The sequence below is a fragment of the Thermothelomyces thermophilus genome, chromosome 3, assembly GCF_000226095.1.
Source record: "Thermothelomyces thermophilus ATCC 42464 chromosome 3, complete sequence".
In the NCBI taxonomy this organism is placed as follows: domain Eukaryota; kingdom Fungi; phylum Ascomycota; class Sordariomycetes; order Sordariales; family Chaetomiaceae; genus Thermothelomyces; species Thermothelomyces thermophilus.
In genome coordinates this window covers 3,541,999-3,562,162 of record NC_016474.1, presented here as the reverse complement: position 1 = coordinate 3,562,162, position 20,164 = coordinate 3,541,999, and the positions used below count along the sequence as shown (strand labels likewise).

The following is a 20,164-nucleotide window of genomic DNA, read 5'->3' as shown; positions in this document are numbered from 1 at the left end:
GCTCCATTAACATTAGTGTTGCTTGTATTCTTGGTGATCTGTACGGATTCCTTGATCGAAGGCTCCGGAGTTCAAGCTGGTTGCATTGGCCCCCAGAACTGGATGACGTCCCCTCCTTGTTTTCTGAAGTTCCTAGTACCTCTCGGGAGATGGCAAGGTGATCAACATCCAAGGTTCGAAGGGGCAGGGGGTTGTACATTATATACCCTGTCCAAGGCATACTGAAAAGGGTGTCCGCCAAGGGCTCGTCTGTTGGTTGCGGCCATAGAGTGGCATCGTGCGCGACACTTGGTGCTAGAAAGGAATAAAAAGGGTGGCAACGCCCGTGATGTTTCCGTACTACCCTGGATTCATGGGTTTGAAACTTCTCCTTTCAATGTCTACACAGTAAGGAGAACGACGCGAATATGTGACCTTCGCGAAATTCACTTGCCATACTTCTTCCAAAGGGCCTTCTAACGCGACCCCACGCAGTCCGCAAAACAAAGAGCTCTTTCGTCCGCGCGACAGCTCAGACGTTGCTGATCCTGCCTCCCAGAACAACGCGCCCCGCAACTCCAGGGCGGCACGTTACAATCGGACATTTGAAGGTTGCACATTGGAGAAGCGTTATGGTTCCCTGGGCAAGCCTATCTATCGTCAAGAACGCTCGGCACGGGGCACGAACGGAGAGCTTCGGTACCAGTGATAACTACACAGTACATAAAGTACACGAGCTTGCAATGAAGTGCAACTTTCAAGTTTCCTTCTCGATTCGCTGCGATGTCCAAGGTCAGGTTGTCGACTATGAATCCAGGAGATCGTGTTCCTCCGTTCGGAGATATGGCTCACTAGACAGAAAAGAAAAGCAACGAGGCCAAAGGATGGATATAGTACATCCACTACTCTATTTGTAGTATACGCTTGCCTACCGAGCCTACCCTACCTACTAGTACTGGTACTCTTGTATGTATGTACATACATACACGTCGATGATGTAGGCTGCAGCACGATATCAAGGCGAAACCGATCGTGGGTGGCTTTCGGTTTTGCTGATCGTGCCGATTTTACCTCCGTAGTGTACGACGCATGACAATTCTGCTACGCCCGTTTCGATAATCCATTATCGGCACACCCATTTGTGGCTAGTCGCTGTGGTTCCTCGTTGGCGAGCGCGCCACTGAAATCTGGGTGCTGCCAGGGGGGTTCAGAAAGACCCATGCTCTTCCGGGAAAGCCTCTGACGGCACGGATACCCCCTTCTTGAAGCCAGCGCTGTCCCTCGGCACAGCCCCGATTCATCAAGAACTTCAAGCAACATGCCCAGATTGGACGGGGCGAATTGGACAAAGAAGAGCAATCTGGCCATGTCGTCGCATCATGAAACTGGAAATTCAGCGATCGGGCGACTGGGTCCACGCTGCAGCAGGTACCGGCGTTGACAGTGGAGGCTCCCTTTCGGCTGCATTTCTTGGGAGAAACGTGATCCGGGCTCTGGGCGCTCAGGGGTCTTGACGGCTCCACTTCATCCCACACGTCCGGCTCACTGATTCGCCAGGTGCACCAGCGCCAATTGCCTTCCCCCGAATTTCAGCATGCATTGGCTCCGTTCCTCACATTATCAGAACCGGCCTCCCACCTCCCTCTTTTTCCCAAACTCCGGTTCGCAATCTTTCGCCGCCTCAGTTAGCAGTGAAGCACCCAGCCTTTTTATTCCACTGCCTTGGCGACAATCCGCGACTGTCGCCGTTTCGAGCGTCATTGTAACTCCCAATTTTCTGGTCGCTCTTTCTGCTGCCGGCCACGACCGCAGCCTTTGATTGAGGAATTCGAAGACTAAAAATCTTTGGGGGCGGCTTAGTTATCCCTTGAGCGAGTGAGTATTCCCAGAAGCCTCCACGACGCCACCGCCATTTCCATCCCGCATCAGACTTTCAAAACCCTTGGGTTTCTTCTTTTCCGTTCTGTTTGAGCATCGGAGGCAACTCAGCGGTTTGGCGCGACGCGACAGTATTGTTCACGGCTTTTTTTTGGCTGGCCTCGGTCTCGTCGCGGCTTGGTCGCGGGAGGCGGCATTTCTCAGCCGCCGGAGTCTGCGCAAATGAGGGGCTGAAACCGCATTGTATCCTTTTGACCACGACTAACATTTCTGAATCGTCAGAACATCCATCCTCGATACCCTCTCTTTTCGATTGACGACACATTCCCTCGCATTGTTTCTTTTCTTTACCTTCGACAAATCGCCAAGATGGGTTGCGGAATGAGCACGGAGGAGAAGGAGGGCAAGGCCCGGAATGAGGAGATTGAGAACCAGCTCAAGAGGGATCGTATGCAACAGCGCAATGAGATCAAGATGCTGCTCCTGGGTACGTCTGAATGACTTTCCTTCTCCCGTCAAGGTTATCACAGGGTCTAACATCTTGGTGCAGGCGCTGGTGAATCCGGAAAGTCGACGATCCTGAAGCAGATGAAGCTCATCCACGAGGGTGGTTACTCGCGTGATGAACGGGAATCCTTCAAGGAGATCATTTTCAGCAACACTGTCCAATCGATGCGCGTCATCCTCGAGGCGATGGAGACCCTGGAGCTGCCACTGGCAGATTCGAGGATGGAATATCACGTCCAAACCATCTTCATGCAGCCAGCACAGATTGAAGGCGATGTCCTGCCTCCTGAGGTTGGCAACGCCATCGAGGCCCTGTGGAAAGATGCCGGTGTCCAGGCCTGCTTCAAGCGGTCCAGGGAGTACCAGTTGAACGACTCTGCGAGATAGTAGGTTTAGCGGCGTTGATTAGTTCGCCGAAGCCCGATGCTGACTTGTTCGCAGCTACTTCGACAACATTGCCCGCATTGCTGCCCCCGACTACATGCCCAACGACCAGGATGTCCTGCGGTCGCGTGTCAAGACAACTGGTATCACCGAAACGACGTTCATTATCGGCGAGCTCACGTACCGGATGTTTGATGTCGGCGGTCAGCGATCCGAGCGGAAGAAGTGGATTCACTGCTTCGAGAACGTTACTACCATCCTGTTCCTTGTCGCTATCTCCGAATACGACCAGCTGCTCTTCGAAGACGAGACGGTCAACCGCATGCAAGAAGCCCTCACCCTCTTCGACTCGATCTGCAACTCGAGGTGGTTTATCAAGACGTCCATCATTCTCTTCCTCAACAAGATCGATAGGTTTAAGGAGAAGCTGCCTGTCAGTCCGATGAAGAACTACTTCCCCGACTATGAGGGTGGCGACGACTATGGCGCGGCGTGCGACTATATCCTGAACCGTTTCGTCAGCCTGAACCAGCACGAGACCAAGCAGATCTACACACATTTCACGTGCGCCACGGATACGACACAAATCCGCTTCGTCATGGCGGCGGTGAATGGTAAGCGACGAGATTGTGTATAGGAATTAACTACGATGCTAATTGTGATTTAGACATCATCATTCAGGAGAACCTTCGCCTCTGCGGTCTCATCTGAGCGGGTTGTCGTTCCGACACCGTTATCAGTCACGCATCCATAGATTTGCGGCGCGCCTGCTGACTCTCCTTCGGCATCGAACATGTCCCTTTCTGGGTCGCATATGTCAGGGCTGGTGGATTCATGACACTCCGCCACCCACCGCTTCCCGGGCTCCCACTACCTCCATGACTCCCGATTGGATCGCGGATTCGGATTCGGATCGGATCGGGTTATGAACGGGCCGTATCTATCATTGGGGGGAGGACAAAGTATCTTGTTTAATAATGACTCTGGTCCCGGCTTGGTGTTCTCGAGTGGTGTATGAAACTTCTTTCCGGTCCGTTTCTTTTTCTATCTTTTTTTTTCTTCGCAAGGAAGCATGAGCGTGCTCCACCTCCCTCCCAATGCTGGATGGATATGGCGCGCAAAGCTTACAGGAGGGGGGGGCTCAAAGCGGGCCAGGACGAGGAAGCTGACGGCAGCAGCATTCATTTGATGGATTGACGGGGCTGTTGAGGGGGTGGGAAGTAGGCGGGGGGTGATGGAATGGACGGTGTGGTACGATCAGGGAAAAGGGAAGGAGGCAAAGCAAGCGGGCGGGACATATACCAGTCGGGATTTTCATTTTCTTCATCTTACTTTCTAGTCTCCGAAATCGTTGTTTTTGCCACTCCAGTCCTTTTGCTTTCTGTTCTGTTATCGTGGCACGGTGGTGGGCGCTTGGAGAACACATTAACCTTCAAGCAAGCAGCCTGTCAACCTACTAACCCGTCAATGAATGTTTGGTTGAAACAAGAAAGTGGTAGCGACTAAGCCGGAATAACCCGCCCAAAGCATTTTCATCGAAACGACCGACCAAACGCCGCCCAGGTAACCGTACGCAGCAGTCACCCACGAGCATACGAATTGGCTCGAGCAAACAAACTTCGATGTAGGTCGCCCGAGGGCGACCTGAACCGAACGGGCAGATCGTCCCGCATTTTCACCGAGGCAATTCCCGCCGGCCGTTTCTTTAATTCCCTTCCCCGGTCCCAGCCCTGTATGTGTTCAACTCCTCTTCTCTCAGCTCGGTCGAGTCGACGACGGGTGCAGGTGTTGGGGGTACGTTGTAACATGTACTCGCACAGTGCTATCACATCAGAGATACTTATCCGGCGGTCTTGTTGGTAGGGTGGGAGAAGGTTATTGGGACGTTGGTGTGTGCTGTTGGGTCGGGTTGGGGGAGGGGAAGGATTGTAAATCAATGGGTTGGTTGACATCGACAATTATCCTGGGTTGAGCTGGTCTAACTCGATGGAACGAGCTTGATATATTAGGGACCGGGCTGCATGCAAATATCCTTCTCTCGGCCGACTTCTGTTTTTGGAGTTTTATGTGTGTCCAGACCAAGCCCGGATCCTCGGAAGACGCTATGCTACGACAAGCCCAACACAGTGGTCGGAAGAAAAAAAAGGCACAACCGAGTATGTTACACAGAAGCAGCAACGACATCCTTTTCATCAGCGTCGGGACATCAGGAGACAAGATCCAGGGCGGGGGAGTAACAGGCGTTTAGCGTTAAAGTCAATCTCAAGATTGATCCTCTACCCAATCATGTCATGGCAGCCTACAGCACAAAACCATCCGTTCTGCTCTATCCATACAAAATTCCAACCTTTGGTTTCGGACAGAGTACAATTGAGAAGACGACGAAAGCCCAATCGAGTCCAGCAGTAGGCATGGCCGAGTCCGTTGCCACCAAAAAAAAAATAAGCCAAACTGCACCGCGATCCCGTGTTGCAATGAGATAAGTGCCACGGGTTAAACAACCTCTCTCTGACTTGGCCGAGGTTGATTCTCGGTAGCACCGAATAGCGAGCCATGATACCCCCCCCGCAGTGACGTATCCTTCGCTCAAGGACAGTGAGCAGAGGTAAGAAAGGGGGGCAGTACACGATGAGGAGCCATTAAAAATGAGTAGATATGCAAAATCCCCGCACAACAGACCAAGGGTGAAAAGCTGTTGTGCAGGCCCGTGGCGGATGTCGTCACGAAAGTATCAGGGGTATCGTTCTTGCTTTTATGCCGCGAGAGGAGGGTTTCGGAGACTTGTGAACTCCGTGAAGAGAGAATCGTAGGGAAGGAGATATTCCTCCAAACGCAGCTTTCCTGAAGTCAGTCCTTGTTATTTTTTTTTCTTTCTCTTTCTTTGCTGGACTGTCCAGTTCCTCCACCTCCTCCCTGCCGAGTGTTCGTAGTGTTCGTCAAAAACTCCTGGGTGCTGGTGAGACTGGGCGATATCGCAGATGGCTCGGGTAAAGCTGTTCTGTGCGATGACCGAGCTCCAGAAGCCAGCCTCGGGGAGATGGGTATGAGCTAGCCGGGGGGGTTGTTCTAAGCTCCTGTCAAGGGGCAGAAACCCGATCCAGGGAACCCTACGCCCCGGAGTCGTCGCCCATGACCTGCTGGCCCGGCACCGGACCGCTGGCCTGCTCCTGGCTGTTGACCATCTCCTCGCATTCGACAATCTGCAGAGCCAGCTGCTTCGCCGCAATCTCAATCTGGATGAGTTGGCGAGTGGCCTTATCGGCCGCGCGGACCTCCACCATTGCTCGGTTCACCATCTGCTGGAGCACGGGGTTGTTGATCAGCAGGCCCCCGGAATGGGCAACGCCTCCCATCGCCGAGCCGTGGGACTGCAGCAGCGGGTGGGCTGGCGCGGCGAAGCGGTAGGCAGCGTCGCCGGCGAGGCCCGCAGTGGTGGCCGGCAGGATGGCCGGATGCTGTGCAACACCCTGAGGGTTACGGGTTTCTGCAACAAGCTCGCGTTAGCATCAAGATTGATCGGCTCCAAACGAGACCCCCCCCCGCAAAAAAAAAAAAAAAAAAAAAAAAAAAAACCGGTTGAGGACGTACCATGAAAGCTGCAGCGGGCACCGCTAGCATTGAACCAGCAATTGGCGCAGCTGCCGCACATCTGGCCGTCGACAACGATGCAGCTCGTCCACGGCCCGTGGCCCTTGTGGCAGTTCTTGCAAGGAACGCGGGCGGGCTCGCCGGCGATGTGGGCAAACAAAGCCTCGACGTTGCTGCGCCGCGCCAGGTTCAAAACTTGTTCCGGCCTGCGCTGCTGGGCGAGGCGCTGCCCGGGCTCCCTCGCTAACCGCTTCGCGAGGGCGCTCTCGATGTTGAGTTCGCCGTACCCGGAATCCCTCGCGAGCTCCTCGGTCGTCTTGACCATCGGCTGTTCCATCGGCTGGTGGCCGGGCTGCATCTGTTGCGGGGTGCCCATCTGGGCGGCCGGCTGGTGCTGGTGTTGGTGCTGGTGTTGGTGTGGATGCTGATGCTGGTGCTGATGCTGGTGCTGGTGCTGGTGTGGATGTTGATGTTGTTGATGCGCGTGCTGGGCGTGTGCTAGATTCTGCTGCATCTCCTGCAACTGGTCCTGAACTGGCTGAGACATGGCGGTGGCCGGAGGGCCAGCCCCGCCGTTGGCGAGGATGTTGGCGGCCGTGAGGTCGACGTGTGGCATGGCGGGGGGCGGGCCGGTGCCGGTGGCGTTGCCGTCGTCCATATCGGCTTCGGCCTCTGCCTCGCCGTGGGCGTCCTCGGTTAGGTCGGTGTCCATGACGGCGGCGGCGGCGGCGGCAGCGGCGTAATCATCGGCACCCATCCTGACGTCGTCAAAGACGGAGCCCGGATCGGCCTTGAGATCGTCGGGCAGGCCGTGATTGTGGGCGTGATCTTCGTGGGCAGCCAGGTGTGCGGCCACCTGGCGCGGGTTGCGTCCGCGCGGCGGAGGACCCGGCTTCGTCACCTTATTTGATCGACCGCGCTGCGAGCGGATGACCGACGATGTCATGCTAGTGCCCGGGCGGGATCTCAAGATGGTCCCCGGGGGCGGCTCGTGATGGCTGGCGTCGGTAGGGATCGCTGTTAGTTGAGCAGCTGTCGTCAGCTGTAAGGCCGGTATTTTTGGGTCGTGAGGTTGAAGAGAGCTGGAGCGCGACGGAGGCGTGTTTGCCGCCTGCGGAGAATTTTTGTGCGAGATTACCCAATGAAACAGCCCTGTCACTTGACCAGACCGCAGCTGGTCTGTGCAAATTGTCTTGGCTCTTGCCTGCCACAACAGAGCCGCCTTTTGCGAACTTGCAAAAAAAGGCAAGATCGGGGAGATATTAAGTAGCGCTCGTGCCAGAGGGCTTGTTTGATCACAAGACACTCATATCATCACACCTATCACACCTATCCAAACTGCTCAAGATTAGCTGCCGACAGCTCGGATGTTAGCGGGCGGTTTGCGCCTTTCACAGAAATGGTTCTCGTGCCTCTAGTGTAGATAGCGCCGGCTGGAAGCCGGGTGTTTGAAAGATCCAATTACGGCAGAAAACAATAATTATCTTTGATTTTGGAAGGGGAGCCCCAGGTTGGGTTTGGGGTTGGGGTTGGATGAATCATACAGTAATTATATTAGCATTAGCATAACCGATACCTTGCTCTTTTCGTTCCATGCCACCCGTCACTCTTGGGATACATATATATAGCATCATATATGACAACACCTCTCGCCCCGGGGGCTCTCTTTACGTCGCTTTCGCCGTTGTTGCCGGATGCCCATGCTTCCTGGCCCATGCCCTCACCCGGGCATTCAAGCTCCTCAGGACGAAGAAGTAGATGATGGGCACGAGCCAGCCCAGCAGCGTGTCGACCACCCAGTTGTTCCTCGGTGAGCCGCCCATGACGCCGCAGCGCATCAGGTTGCCGAGGAACGAGACGGGGACGAAGAACTCGCCGCGCTCGAGGCCGGCGATGGCCCTGCGCGCGACCGTGTCGGGGCTCTCGGGCGGCTCTTCCTTCTCGAGCTCGACCGTGATGGCCGGCTTCGTCTTGTTCTCGCGCTCCAGCCCGGGGCTGACGATGGTGGCCGGATAGACCACGTGCACCTTGACCGGGTTGTCCGGGTACAGGTTGAGCTCCATGGCCAGGGTCTCGGCCAGGCCGCGGAGCGCCCACTTGGAGGGCGAGTAAGGCCCGTATCCGACGATGGCGAAGAGGGCGAGCACCGAGGCGGTGAAGATGAGGTGTTTGGGCTCGGCCTCGGGGCCGGTGCGGTTGGCCGGGTCGAGCCACTCGCGCAGGATGGCGCGCGACATCTCGGCCGAGCCGAAGTAGTTGACGTCCATGTTGCGGCGGGCCGCGGCCAGCGCGCCGTCGTCGGTCCAGAGCAGCGGCGTCGACATGCCGGCGACGCACCAGACGATGTCCGGGCTGCGGCCACCGTTCCACGCGATGGCCTCGGCGATGACGGCTGACGCGTAATCGGGCTCCGACACGTCGGCCGAGATGTAGGTGAAGCGCTGGGTCGAGGGCGAGGAAGCAGCCGCCTTGACGTCAGCGAGCGCTTCCTCAAGCCGGCCCACGTTGCGCGCCACGAGGATGACGTTGGCGCCCTTGGCGGCGAGCTGGATGGCTGCACTGCGGCCCATGCCCTCAGAGGCGCCGGTGATAAGAACCGTCTGGGGAACCAAAATGGCGTTAGGACCGGGGAAGGGGAAGCTAGTCTGAGTAATTGCAAGTTCGAAAGAGGTAGTTAAACATACCCGGCCCTCCACGGGCATGTGATTTTTTCTTCCCCAGAACCGCATGCCTACAATGAGGGCGACAAAAAGTCCTAGGGAACCAGTAGCAATTGGCAGTGGGATGCCGAGCCGTTGCGGAGTATCCATGGGGTGAGACGAGCCGCATCAGTGAGAAATTAGGTTGTCGAGCAAGTAATCCGTACTTCGTACCGCTCCTACCCACGGTACATGCCTCCTCCAACTTGTGGAGGGAAAGCTTGCCTGGCCTAGTGTAGAAGGAGCACTAGCAAGGGGTTTTGATTGGATTCTGCCGCCCCACACGCACGAGCTACTGTGTATGGGACCCTGCACCCCAGCGGGTCCATGGCGGGAACGGACCTGGCCCGTTGGGTGGTCGCTAGGGCGGTCTTCGCCAGAGAAAGTGGTAAAGAAAAAAAAAATCAGAAATTCTGCTACGGACGGACAAACGGCGAGGGACCCCACACTTCGCCAGCACAACAAGCACACAATCAAGAGACTGCATTCAGCCGTCGGTAGCAGATAATCGATCGGCCAAATCGTTTTTTGGATTTGCTCAGCGTGCTGCCGCCAATTCCTCCTTTTGTGGCAACATGGCCAAGAAAAGAAAAGCCCCCCGCAACCCGGAGCCCAGCGGACCCCGCGAAATCGACCCCAAGGATGCGCGCCTCACCATCAGGACGTACGAGGATGTCGCCGACTCGCAGGACGAGTACTGGGCCGAGAAGGACCGCATCGACTTTGACGAGGACGAAGAGCCGCGCTCCAAGCGCCTCAAGAGGCAACAACAGGAAGATGCGTTTCTAGAACCCTCAGACGAGGAGATTCTCGGGGAGGAGGAGGAGTCGGACGAGAGCTCGGAGGAAGAAGAGCGGGTGCCTGTCAAGAAAGGGACCGGAAAGAGAGCGGGCGGAGGAGTGGCTGAGGACTTGTTCGACGAGGAGGAAAGGAAAGGGGAGGAGGAAGAAGGCGATGAGGGCTGGTGGGGCTCCTCGAAAAAGGAGTACTACAACGCGGATACCATCGAGACGGAGGCAGATGCATTGGTAGGTTTGCCCTCCGGTCGGTCGCCGCGAGAGAAGAGAGACACTGACCGGCTGCCGCAGGAAGAAGAGGCAGAGGCACGGCGCCTCCAGGCCAAGAAGCTGGCCAAGATGCAGGAGGCCGATTTCGCCTTTGACGAGAGCGAATGGCTGGCACCGAAAGAGCAGGACAAGGACGAGGACGAGGTCGTGACCGAAGTGCTCAAGGAAGTCGAGGTGACCGACGACATGGGACCCGAGGAGCGGTACAAGCTGCTGCAGGCTCGCTATCCCGAATTTGACTACCTAGTGGACGAGTTCAGGGAGCTTCAGCCTCTTCTGCCTACCCTGCAAAAAGAAGCGGAAGGAAAGCCGGCCAAGTCCCTACAGGTGATCAAGTCCTGGCTTGCAGGGTGCTACATCGCAGCGCTGGCGAGCTACTTTGCCATCCTCACGTCCCCTTCGCGCGACGGCGACGGGTCGGCAGCGACCATGAACCCGTCGGAGCTCAGGGAACACGATGTCATGGAGACCCTGGTGCAGTGTCGGGAGGCCTGGCTGAAAGTCAAGAATCTCAAGGCGGCAAGGCCCGTTGCGCCGCCATCCAACGGCATGCTCTCGCCGCCCGAGGAGGAGGAGGCCGATCTCGAGATGATCGACGGCGCGTCAGCGCCAAAGCGGCGAGCGGAGAGGCTCTCCAAGGCCGAGGTCAAGGCGAACAAGAAGAAGGCGGCCGAGGCGGCGAGGAAGGCCCGGGCGGTCGAACAGTCCCTGGCAGAGCTGTCGACGCTGCTCAAGAGCGCCAAGAAGGCCGGCAAGGCCGCCGGCGCGCCTGCTGCTGCCTCGGCCGGGGAGGCGGCCGACGACGACAACCGGTCCGACTTTGGCGAGGAGGAGGCGCTGGATGCCCACACGGCCGCCGACAAGGCCCGCCGCAAGAAGAGCCTCAAGTTTTACACGTCGCAGATCGTGCAGAAGGCCAACAAGCGCGCGGGTGCCGGCCGGGATGCGGGCGGCGACATGGATATTCCATACCGCGAGCGCTTGGTAAGTTCAATTTATCTCTCTCTCGACGATTTTCTTTCTCTCTCATCTCTATTCTCTTCTCTTCTCTTCTCTTCTCTTGTCTCCTTCCAGTTCGCCCTTGTGAAGATTGGCCCTGAGCGCTGACACACCTCCCACAGAAGGATCGCCAAGCCCGTCTCAACGCCGAGGCGGAACGGCGGGGCAAGAAGGGCAGCAAGTTCGGGGCGGACCTGGGCGAGGGCGACAGCGACAGCGAGGGCGAGGAGGCGGTGGCGCAGCAGGTGCGGGGCGAGGAGGACGAGTACTACGACATGGTGGCGCACGAGGCCAAGAAGAAGCGCGAGGACAAGGCGGCGCGGTTCGAGGCGCTGGCCAAGGCGCGGCGGGGCGAGCGCGTGGTGGAGGAGGAGCAGATCGGGGAGGACGGCAAGCGGCAGATCACGTACCAGATCCAGAAGAACAAGGGCCTGACGCCGCACCGCAAGAAGGAGGCGCGCAACCCGCGCGTCAAGAAGAGGAAGAAGTACGAGCAGAAGCAGAAGAAGCTGCGGAGCGTCAAGGCCGTCTACAAGGGCGGCGAGGGCCCCGGCGGGTACCAGGGCGAGCTGTCGGGTATCAAGACCAGCCTGGTCAAGAGCGTCAAGCTGTGATTTGGTCCGACAGCGGCGTAGGATCGGGTACTGTAGGTGCTTTTGGTCGGCAATGGAAACATTTGGTGGCAACATTTTTAATTCTCTTTGCATCTTTCTTTCTCTCTCTGTGTTTGTGTCTGTCTGTGTGTCTGTCTGAGTGTGTATGTGTGGTGTGTGCGTGCACTCGAAGTGCAGGCAATGCCTGACCCGAAAGTGGCCAGCAGCTGAGCTGCCCATGGGCAACTCCTCGTCCTCCTCCTCGTCCTCCTCCTCCTCCTCCCTGCTAGATGCCGGCGGGCGGCGTGGCAGACTAGGTAGTTGGGGTGCGGCTGAGCGGGGTGGAACATTACAAACTCTGTTCTGGTGGCCACGGCCAATTCACCGCGTTGCACCCACTACCAACTCTGAAGGCGGAAACGGGGTTGATTATTTTCGCAAACGAGATACTTCCCCCTTTTGAGCCGTTCGTGTAGTTTGGAGGCGTCGTTGGTGTGCTGGCAGGCAGGTACTGTACTGTATGTAGATGTAACTAGCATGCGCCTCCGCTTGCTCGCTGATGAACGGAAGGGGTGCGTTCTCTACAGTAGACGGCTGGTTCTTGCGAGTGTGCGAGAGTGGGATTGCGGTTGAGAACCCTGATAGCCAAGGCGGGACGTGGAGGTCCAGGGGGTAAAGGAGGGAAGGGGGGCGGGGGGTAGGGGAGGTCTCTTCGAGCCGTGTCAGCTATCACGGTTCTCATCGTACTGGGGAAGTCAGCGTTCCCCTCGCCGGAGCACAGAATCTGACAACAGAGTGATGTTGTGGGGCGGTGGGAGGGCTCGAAAGGTAAGGAATCTAGGTAGACATGCAATTGTGCAGTCATGCTTGCCCGTAGAGGTTCTCAACAATGGACATACTAATAGATACTGCCCATTCTTGCCCATTATCATGAACCCCTACTCACTAAAGATGAGGAAAGAGTGGCTTACAGCTTTTTCCCTTCTCCCTGTCCTTCTGGTCCTGATCATATAAGGTTCAAAGCTGCGCTCTTCCGTTCCGGGAGGTCAGCCACTGCAGAATGTCAGCAAGCACGGGTCTTACAGCCGACGACACGGACCCCGGCGTCCCTTGTCCCGACGGGGCCATCCTCCACGACATCATCATCGTCGGGGCCGGCCCCTGCGGCCTCGCGGTGGCGGCGCGCCTGCGGGAGCGGAACCCCGCGGCGCTCTTCACCGACGAGGAGCACCGGCGGTTCCACTGGATGAGGCGGCACGGGAGGAAGATGGCGCTGAGGGACGACAGGAGCCAGCGGGTGTCGCGGGCCGCGGGGGCCGGGGCCGAGCCGCACGAGTACGACATGGTGGTGCTCGACGCCGACGCCGACGACTGGATGGGCCGGTGGAACCGCCTCTTTGACGCCTTCGACATCGACCATCTGCGCAGCCCCATGTTCTGGCACGTCGACCCGGGCGACCGCGACAGCCTCCTGTCCAAGGCGTACATGCAGGGGCGCGAGGGCGAGCTGATGGAGATCAAGAACTGCGTGGGCAGGGAGATCAGCAAGCACCAGAAGAAGAAGAAGAGGATGATGATGGGGGCGAGAAGCCGATACGTCGGCGCCAGGTAAGTCGTGAAGGCCGTGGGATTGTCACCCCTAGAGCATTCCCACCCCCATATTTTTTTTTTTTTTTTTTTGATCGCATCGTCTCACCGAAAACTCTTTGCCCACCCAAACATCATTCACGTGCAAACAGAGGCGAGTCCCGAGTCCACATCAACGAGCGGGAGCGACACGACTACTTCAACCCGAGCCGGGCGCTCTTCCGCGACCACTGCCGCGACGTGGTGGACCGGTACGGCCTGGGTGGCGCGCGCGGCTCCCTGGTCCGCAAGGAGCGCGTGCTCGACATCGCGTACGGCCCGGTCCCGGGCGTGTCTGGCGCGGGCGAGAAGCTCTTCACGGTGCGCACCGAAGGGGACGCCGCACCACCGGTCCGCCACGCGCGCGTCGTGATCCTCGCCGTCGGAGCGGGCAACCCGCCGCGCATCCCCGCCATCCCCGGTATCGACACCGGCTGTAGCACGGGCGCGGAGGGCGGCGCGCCACCGCCACCGCCCCCGCAGGTCAGCCATGCGATGCACCTCCGGGCCGGCGGGGACGAGTTCCCCCTGCCGCACGAGCTGCGGCAGAAGATCCCGGCCGGCAGGGAAGTCAACATCCTCGTCGTCGGGGGCGGCCTGACGTCGGCGCAGCTGTCCGACCTCGCCATCCGGCGGACGACGGGGACGGGGACGGGGACGGGGACGGCGATGAAGCTGACGGTGTACCATTTGACGCGGGCCCGGCTCCGCACGCGCCTGTTCGACGTCGGGCTGGACTGGATGGGCAAGTTCCGCAACGGTGAGCAGGCGCGGTTCTGGACGGCCGCCTCGGACGCGGAACGGCTGGCGCTGCTGCGCGAGGCGCGCGGCGGCGGCAGCATCACGCCGAGATACCGCCGGATCCTGCGGCGCCACGCCGAGGCCGGGCGACTGCGGCTGCTCGAGGGCGTCCAGATAGTCCGGGCGCGGTTCCAGGTCGAGGACGAGCAGGAGGGCCGCGGGGTCTGGTGCGTCCGGATCCGGGGCGGGCCCCGGTTGGATCGTGAGACCGGCGATGGTGGTAATGGGAAAGCGGCCGAATGGGAGGAAGAGGAGGAAGAGGAGAAGGAGAGGGAGCAGGAGGAGGAGGAGGTGGAGGAGCAGGAGCTGCCACCGATGGACTGGATCTACTTTGCTACCGGGGTGGAATCTGACTTTGAGGCGTTGCCGTTCCTGAGGACCATGCTCGAGAGCTACCCAATCGAAGGGCAAGGGGGCCTTCCGTGCCTGAACGACGACCTGATGTGGAAGGACGGGGTACCGCTGTTCGTGGCCGGCAGGTTGGCGGCCCTGAGGCTGGGCCCGGCGGCGCCCAACCTCGGAGGTGCGAGGCTCGCGGCGGAGAGGATCGCGTGGGCGGTTGAGGATCTCGTTCGTGACGGAGGCGAGGGTGGCGGTCGGCACGCTTCAGCTTCCGGTCGCGCCCCGGCCCGCGGCGTCGAAGACGAAGACGAAGACGAAGACGAAGGGCTGGTGGCTGCTTATGCGCGCGGTGCAGGGAGCATGTTCAGGAGCCTTGCCGAAGTTCCGGCGTGACCATGACCACCACTGCTGGGAACCGTTTCATTGACACGGGAGGTTGGATGAAACGAAGTCGCTTAATTAGACCTCGGTCGGGTTGGCCAACGTCGACTCCTAGTCCCCTAGTGAAGTGAAGGAAGGAGGGAGGGAGCGATTCATTTTTTCAACATCCCCCAGGTGAGCGCAGTGCTAGCGGAGTCCCATCAGTGCTCCTTCCTCATTCCTTTTGAAGAGGCATCATTAGGTACCCAAGTACGGAGTACTTCTGTAAGAATTTCGTGAACAAGAATGGTTACCTGGATCCTACATTCTGCCTCAAGACAATCCAACTCAATGCACTACGAGAGACGCTGCTGCCTCCTGGTGTCTTCCATTGTTTCCTGTTGCCGATTTACTCTAGCGTAGGATTTCTCAAATGCGCCTAGTGTAATTACCCCAAAACCTTAGTATTACTATTATTTTTGATCCTTACACCGCTATGCTAAAGCACGCCGGAGCCTCTCTAGTTATATACAAAGGAAACCGTGCCATACCTCATGTCCTCCTCCTCGGAATCGGGCATCAGAGACTCCGAAGAGGGGTTGAATGATACAGCGTAATAGTCTCGTGATCTCGCAGGGCTTTGTAGTGTATTAGTACTCCGGATCAGGCGCTAAAAGGAGGGACAGTGGTTTTTATCCGGCCTATTACTCCGTAGGTACGGTTTCCTTTGTACATAACTAGAGAGGCTCCGGCGTGCTTTTAGCATAGCGGTGTAGGATTGATAATGATAATAATAATCTCGCAGGGTTCAGGGTTGGTCCGGTAGATTAACCCATCAGCAATGGCAGCTGCCTGGTCGACTTTGGAAGTAAAATCACGAAACCCGCCGATGGGTGAAGTTTCATGTACCACAAAAAGGTGGACGGCCAAGCAATCCTTTGCCAGATTATCCTTACCTCCCTATCCTATCACGCCGAGTCCTGGCCCACTTTTCAGCGCAGTCGACTACACAGTAGGTGTGTACCTGTACGAATTAGGCACACACCTGTTACACCGGATCTATACTCCGGACATAGTTACTCCGTAGAGCTGATTCAAACCTGAAGGTCGTCTACCTCACCCGGCGGTCCAGCGGGTCTCAACTTCCCAGCAGAGGCGCCAAGTTAGTGAAGACAGATGCCGAGGTCTCTTTGACTGCCTACGAGACGGCCGCTTAGTCAGTCCTCTTTGCATGTAGCTGTGCGCTTGATATAGCTCCACCATTCATTCCTCTGCCGTTCAAGGTTAGAAACAAGCCTACAATTCCACTTAGCAACTCCAGCTTCCAAACATAGAATCCATCTCAACTCTCCCCCGGGATATAGCACCTTAACTAGCCTCAGGCACAGCGGTCTCAATGTCTCAGGCCAAAGGCAAAGCCGGCCCTACGCCGTGTCAACACCTCAAAGATGTGCCCATGTGGTCTTCCACGCCCCAAGAAAGGGGCCGACATCGACCTTTGAAACAGGAAGACCATCAGTGGAGTGGAGTGTGACCAACCCCGCCCATTTCTACACTTTGACTGCTATGACGTCGACAACACCGACGCATCTTTCTCCCCCACCGTCGTTGGGGATATAAGGAGACAGTCTGTCCTGTATGTCGTCGACCTTCTCAGTCTGTCCTCAGCATCACACAAGCAGTTATCATTCGTCCAACGCACAGCTCTTCTCCTCCCGACAGCCTTCTACTTCTCTACTCGACCTTACCTTACCCACGGGCAAACGCGACTATCCCGACCCCGATCACAAGCCTTACACTATCGCAAAATGGTCGTCAAGATCGGAGCCTGCAGGGTCTGCGGACCCTATATGGAGGCATAATTGGCTAGCAGGCGCGACATCATCGTCGCGGAGCATAAGTTCGCGAATCACAAACACACCTGGACCATCAATATGGCAAGCGACCCGCGTACGGCCGATCCGAAATCGCTCTTTGCGATGGCTTGGAAAAAGGTACCCAAGACCACCGTCTTCTACTGCCACCAAACGAAGGTGGTCGACAACATCATTTGTTGCAGCAACTATTGATATCACGCGAGCCGGCAATCGCAAACTTGGAGGGGAAGGCGGCAGGGCTGGATCTTGAGCGATACATCATGTAATTAGGGCAGGACCCTTAGGGGTATGTCGGCTGGTGTGGTACTGTAGGTATCTAGGTACCTACCGTGCCCCGGAACCTGTACGACTTCCAAGATAGGACTATGGGTTGGGAGAAATACAAGCTTGTCCAGCTGGTTCTGGACCATTTCCATCGTTTAGCAGCCATTTTGGTCTATCTCAGTCCCAGAATTGTTCTGGTCTCGCTATTGTCAGTGACGGCCGATCCTCGCCTCCTCGTATCCTTTGAAATCCCAAGCCGAACTCGGTGCCTTATGCAACACAGGGCCTCATTCCGCGAGAAGATTGGTGATTGTACGCATTAAAGTTACACCGCAATCAAAGCTGCTGCTGAGATCAAAGCGAAAGAGTTGCTGATTCGTTGTCTATATAGAGGTACGACTTGGTCCCTTTCTCCTCCATATTAGGCAATAGTGATGTCCCTGTCAGCCAATCAGCTCTTGTTCAGGCAAATGGTTGTGTAGTGTAGCGGTTATCACTCCGGATTCTGATATCTTCAGGACATTTCCGGCAACCCCGGTTCGATTCCGGGCATGACCTCTTCTTCTTTTGCCTTTGTCGGCCATGTCAACGTGCGTGAAGAGCCAAAACCAGGACACACAAGCAATTTTTCTCACCCCAAACCGTTACGCCTGTTCCAATGCCATAAGGTTCTGATTCGGAAGTCACACAGTGGCGGCTCCTCCCCCGAATACCAAGAGATCGCCGAGCGTGACGTCAAGAGCTACCCCACCACCAACGTCATGCCTTCCTCTTTTGTGGTCGGCGAGGGGAATGAGCAACTGTGGAATACTGAGTTGAAGAAACTGCAATTGCTTGGCTGAATGATGCGACCCTGCGTGCGTCAACTCAGTTGGGGTCCTTCCAGTAACCGCGGGCAGGTGCCACACACCACCACCACCACCACCAGTCATGGATGCAACCGAGTAGACGCCCAATTGAATCGAGCGTTTGATATTTTTAATCTCTTTAGCTTTTTCTTTTGCTTCCAATGCATCTGCTTCATACTCAGATCTTTCTAATTCATTTTGGAAATTCATCTTCTAAATATTTTTCAATATTCTTTAATTATTGCTTGATCTTTTGTTGTATCATCAATTCCCTATTCTCCGACCGCCACGGTGTTGGTGCACGGCCGGGTAGACGTTGCCTAATCCTGTGCGAGACCCCCATACGTCACTTCTTCCCTAGCTTGCAAGCGAATGTCGACGAAATGAGGTAGCTGAGCGCTGCGCTCGGGCAAACGGAGGACATAAAACGATGTTGGCTCCTCTCGGATAATTAGTTGCCCTCTGGAAGACGGACCGAACTTGGCGCGAGTAGACAGACACCGAACAAAAACACGCACAGCACACAACTGTATTTGACACCTTTCAGACCATCATGGAGACCATCAGTAAGGCCGCGAGCGCCGCTTCCAAAGCCATCCGGGGCGAGAACCGAGCGCACGGCGAGGAGCCCGTCTCGGGAAAGATGGGCAATGTCGCTGCCGGGGAGCCCTACGATGCGGGAAACATGGGTAGTAAGTACTGTATATACGCGTTGCACTATAATTACCTAGCTCCTCTAAGTAAGATGTACCTTACGGACTGCATGCTGACTGTTGTTATAGAGTAATAACCTAACTTAACCCTAACGGACCGTAACCAAATAGGGCAAATTTTCTGAGTGACTTCCGATATCAGACCCGAAGGATGCAGCCGGAGCATCGACCCCGTCCCAGCAAGAGGGAGCCGCGACGGCAGCCAGAACCACGGGCACCACCGTGCCCGAACCCATGACTAAACCAGAGCCCGAAGCAGCCACCAAGCCGCGCTTCGTCGACGAGAGGCCGACCACCACCACTACCACCACCACCACCGAGGACCCAGCCGCCCCGGCCAAGTCCGCCCCCTCGGCCCACGGCGTGCGCGGGGACTCGACCAAGGCCCAGAGCGACACGCGCCCGCCTGATGCCTCTGCCTCTTCCACAGCAGCAGCAGGAGACGAGCCGCCGAGCCAGTCCCGCCGCAGCACCGGCGACGCAACGATGGTCTCGCCCAAGACTCTCGAGCGAGACAACGACAACAACGACAACAACAACGAGAACAGGGAGGAGGAGGGCGCCGGCCGGGCCGTCAACCTCCAAGGGCCCGGCCCGCGGCCGCTCGAGCAGGTGGCGCGCGAGCACGGCGGCGACGCGGGCGCCGTCGCCGCTTCAGAGCCTGCGGGCGGCCACCAGCGGCGGGATAGCGGTAAGGGCCTCGGCGCCGAAGATGAGGGGGCGGCGCGGGGAAAGGGCGAGGATGAGTATTTCAGGTCCAGCGGGCTCGCGGCGGACGGGGGCGATTTCGACGCCTCGCGACGTGGAGCGGGGAGGGAGGCTGATCGTGAGTATTTTTTCTTATAATCTTTGTTTCTTTTTTTTATCTTTTATGATTTATCGGTCATCCGTATCTCCCAGGCTGGCTGACTACCGTGTCTGTACGCAGGTCTGCTTGAGCAGATGGGCGTGCATAAGCACGCCCCGGGCAGCGGCTCACGTCGCCATGGCCACGAGACCACCACGACCGGCCACGGCGCAAGCGGTGGCCAAGAGAAGCACGGCCTCAAGGAGAAGATCAAGGCCATGATGCATAGGGGTTAGCACCTCGGCGTAAGCTGGACGAGGGGATAGCAAGGGCGCGTGGAGAGGGGTTTGGGGATGAGGTGAGAGAGGACGGAGGGACCGATGGTTGTGGCAACGATAACAGACTGTAATTTTTGCCGGCCGGAGAGAGACGGAATAGGAAGGTCTTGGCACGGCTATAAGTGGCCTGCGATGCGAGCACAGTAGCAGGCTGAACGATAGTGGAGATGGGACTTGTACATACATACGATATGGTGTGCGTTTATATATGATTCCAAGTTCTTCTCACGCATCTATCGTTATCGTCGAGAATCGTTGGTTTTTTCCGTTTTAATATCATGTTGCGGTAAAACCTTGCCAACCCAGTCGGGTTTGATGAACACAAACATGAACTCTTGCCCCTCCCATGGAACGACTGGAACGGTTTCCCAAGAGATCCACCGCGACCTCGGCTGGGCGAGTGAGTGAGCCAATAAGGAGCAAAACAGGAGCAAAGAAAGAGAGCCGGTGTCGCGCCTGAATCTCATGCATCCCTTTTGCTGTGAGATCATCTAAAAAAAGAACCTACCTACAC

The 20,164-nt window shown here is 57.2% G+C and overlaps 5 protein-coding genes and 1 non-coding gene across 6 annotated transcripts; 5 read left to right on the top strand and 1 right to left on the bottom strand.

The window, feature by feature from the left end:
- The first annotated feature begins 1,819 nt into the window (after positions 1-1,819).
- Positions 1,820-3,765, top strand: MYCTH_2305118 (uncharacterized protein). The gene is made up of 5 exons (XM_003663275.1): positions 1,820-1,854; positions 2,140-2,344; positions 2,408-2,750; positions 2,806-3,362; positions 3,416-3,765. Exons 2-5 carry the CDS (start codon positions 2,227-2,229, stop codon positions 3,457-3,459), a joined length of 1,062 nt encoding a protein of 353 aa, XP_003663323.1. The 5' UTR covers positions 1,820-1,854; positions 2,140-2,226; the 3' UTR covers positions 3,460-3,765.
- Positions 3,766-5,855: 2,090 nt separating this feature from the next.
- MYCTH_2060757 (uncharacterized protein) lies at positions 5,856-9,146 on the bottom strand (the record flags this gene model as incomplete). Its single annotated transcript, XM_003663274.1, has 4 exons — positions 5,856-6,232; positions 6,337-7,301; positions 8,008-8,936; positions 9,021-9,146. 4 exons carry the CDS (start codon positions 9,144-9,146, stop codon positions 5,856-5,858), a joined length of 2,397 nt encoding a protein of 798 aa, XP_003663322.1.
- A 286-nt stretch (positions 9,147-9,432) lies between these two features.
- On the top strand, positions 9,433-11,754 carry MYCTH_2305112 (uncharacterized protein). The gene is made up of 2 exons (XM_003663273.1): positions 9,433-11,086; positions 11,224-11,754. The coding sequence occupies exons 1-2, from the start codon at positions 9,611-9,613 to the stop codon at positions 11,713-11,715; spliced, it is 1,968 nt and encodes a 655-aa protein (XP_003663321.1). The 5' UTR covers positions 9,433-9,610; the 3' UTR covers positions 11,716-11,754.
- Positions 11,755-12,823: 1,069 nt separating this feature from the next.
- Positions 12,824-14,709, top strand: MYCTH_2022110 (uncharacterized protein; the record flags this gene model as incomplete). The annotated part of the gene is made up of 3 exons (XM_003663272.1): positions 12,824-13,291; positions 13,441-14,292; positions 14,404-14,709. Coding segments are annotated over 3 exons (1,626 nt in total), but the record flags the coding sequence as incomplete, so codon positions are not given.
- A 2,727-nt stretch (positions 14,710-17,436) lies between these two features.
- On the top strand, positions 17,437-17,522 carry MYCTH_t93. Its single transcript has one exon. It is a non-coding gene; the product is annotated as a tRNA-Gln (tRNA).
- Positions 17,523-18,285: 763 nt separating this feature from the next.
- Positions 18,286-19,436, top strand: MYCTH_2305109 (uncharacterized protein). The gene is made up of 2 exons (XM_003663271.1): positions 18,286-18,501; positions 18,668-19,436. The coding sequence occupies exons 1-2, from the start codon at positions 18,366-18,368 to the stop codon at positions 19,369-19,371; spliced, it is 840 nt and encodes a 279-aa protein (XP_003663319.1). The 5' UTR covers positions 18,286-18,365; the 3' UTR covers positions 19,372-19,436.
- The last annotated feature ends 728 nt before the right edge of the window (positions 19,437-20,164 follow it).

Bases quoted from the DNA above. Each gene is read 5' to 3' on its own strand.
- MYCTH_2305118 (XM_003663275.1), top strand. From the start codon at position 2,227: ATGGGTTGCGGAATGAGCACGGAGGAGAAGGAGGGCAAGGCCCGGAAT. The intron at 2,345-2,407 runs GTACGTCTGAAT...ATCTTGGTGCAG, and splicing joins GATCAAGATGCTGCTCCTGG to GCGCTGGTGAATCCGGAAAG. The intron at 3,363-3,415 runs GTAAGCGACGAG...ATTGTGATTTAG, and splicing joins CGTCATGGCGGCGGTGAATG to ACATCATCATTCAGGAGAAC.
- MYCTH_2305112 (XM_003663273.1), top strand. From the start codon at position 9,611: ATGGCCAAGAAAAGAAAAGCCCCCCGCAACCCGGAGCCCAGCGGACCC. The intron at 11,087-11,223 runs GTAAGTTCAATT...CACCTCCCACAG, and splicing joins TTCCATACCGCGAGCGCTTG to AAGGATCGCCAAGCCCGTCT.
- MYCTH_2305109 (XM_003663271.1), top strand. From the start codon at position 18,366: ATGGAGACCATCAGTAAGGCCGCGAGCGCCGCTTCCAAAGCCATCCGG. The intron at 18,502-18,667 runs GTAGTAAGTACT...TTCCGATATCAG, and splicing joins CTACGATGCGGGAAACATGG to ACCCGAAGGATGCAGCCGGA.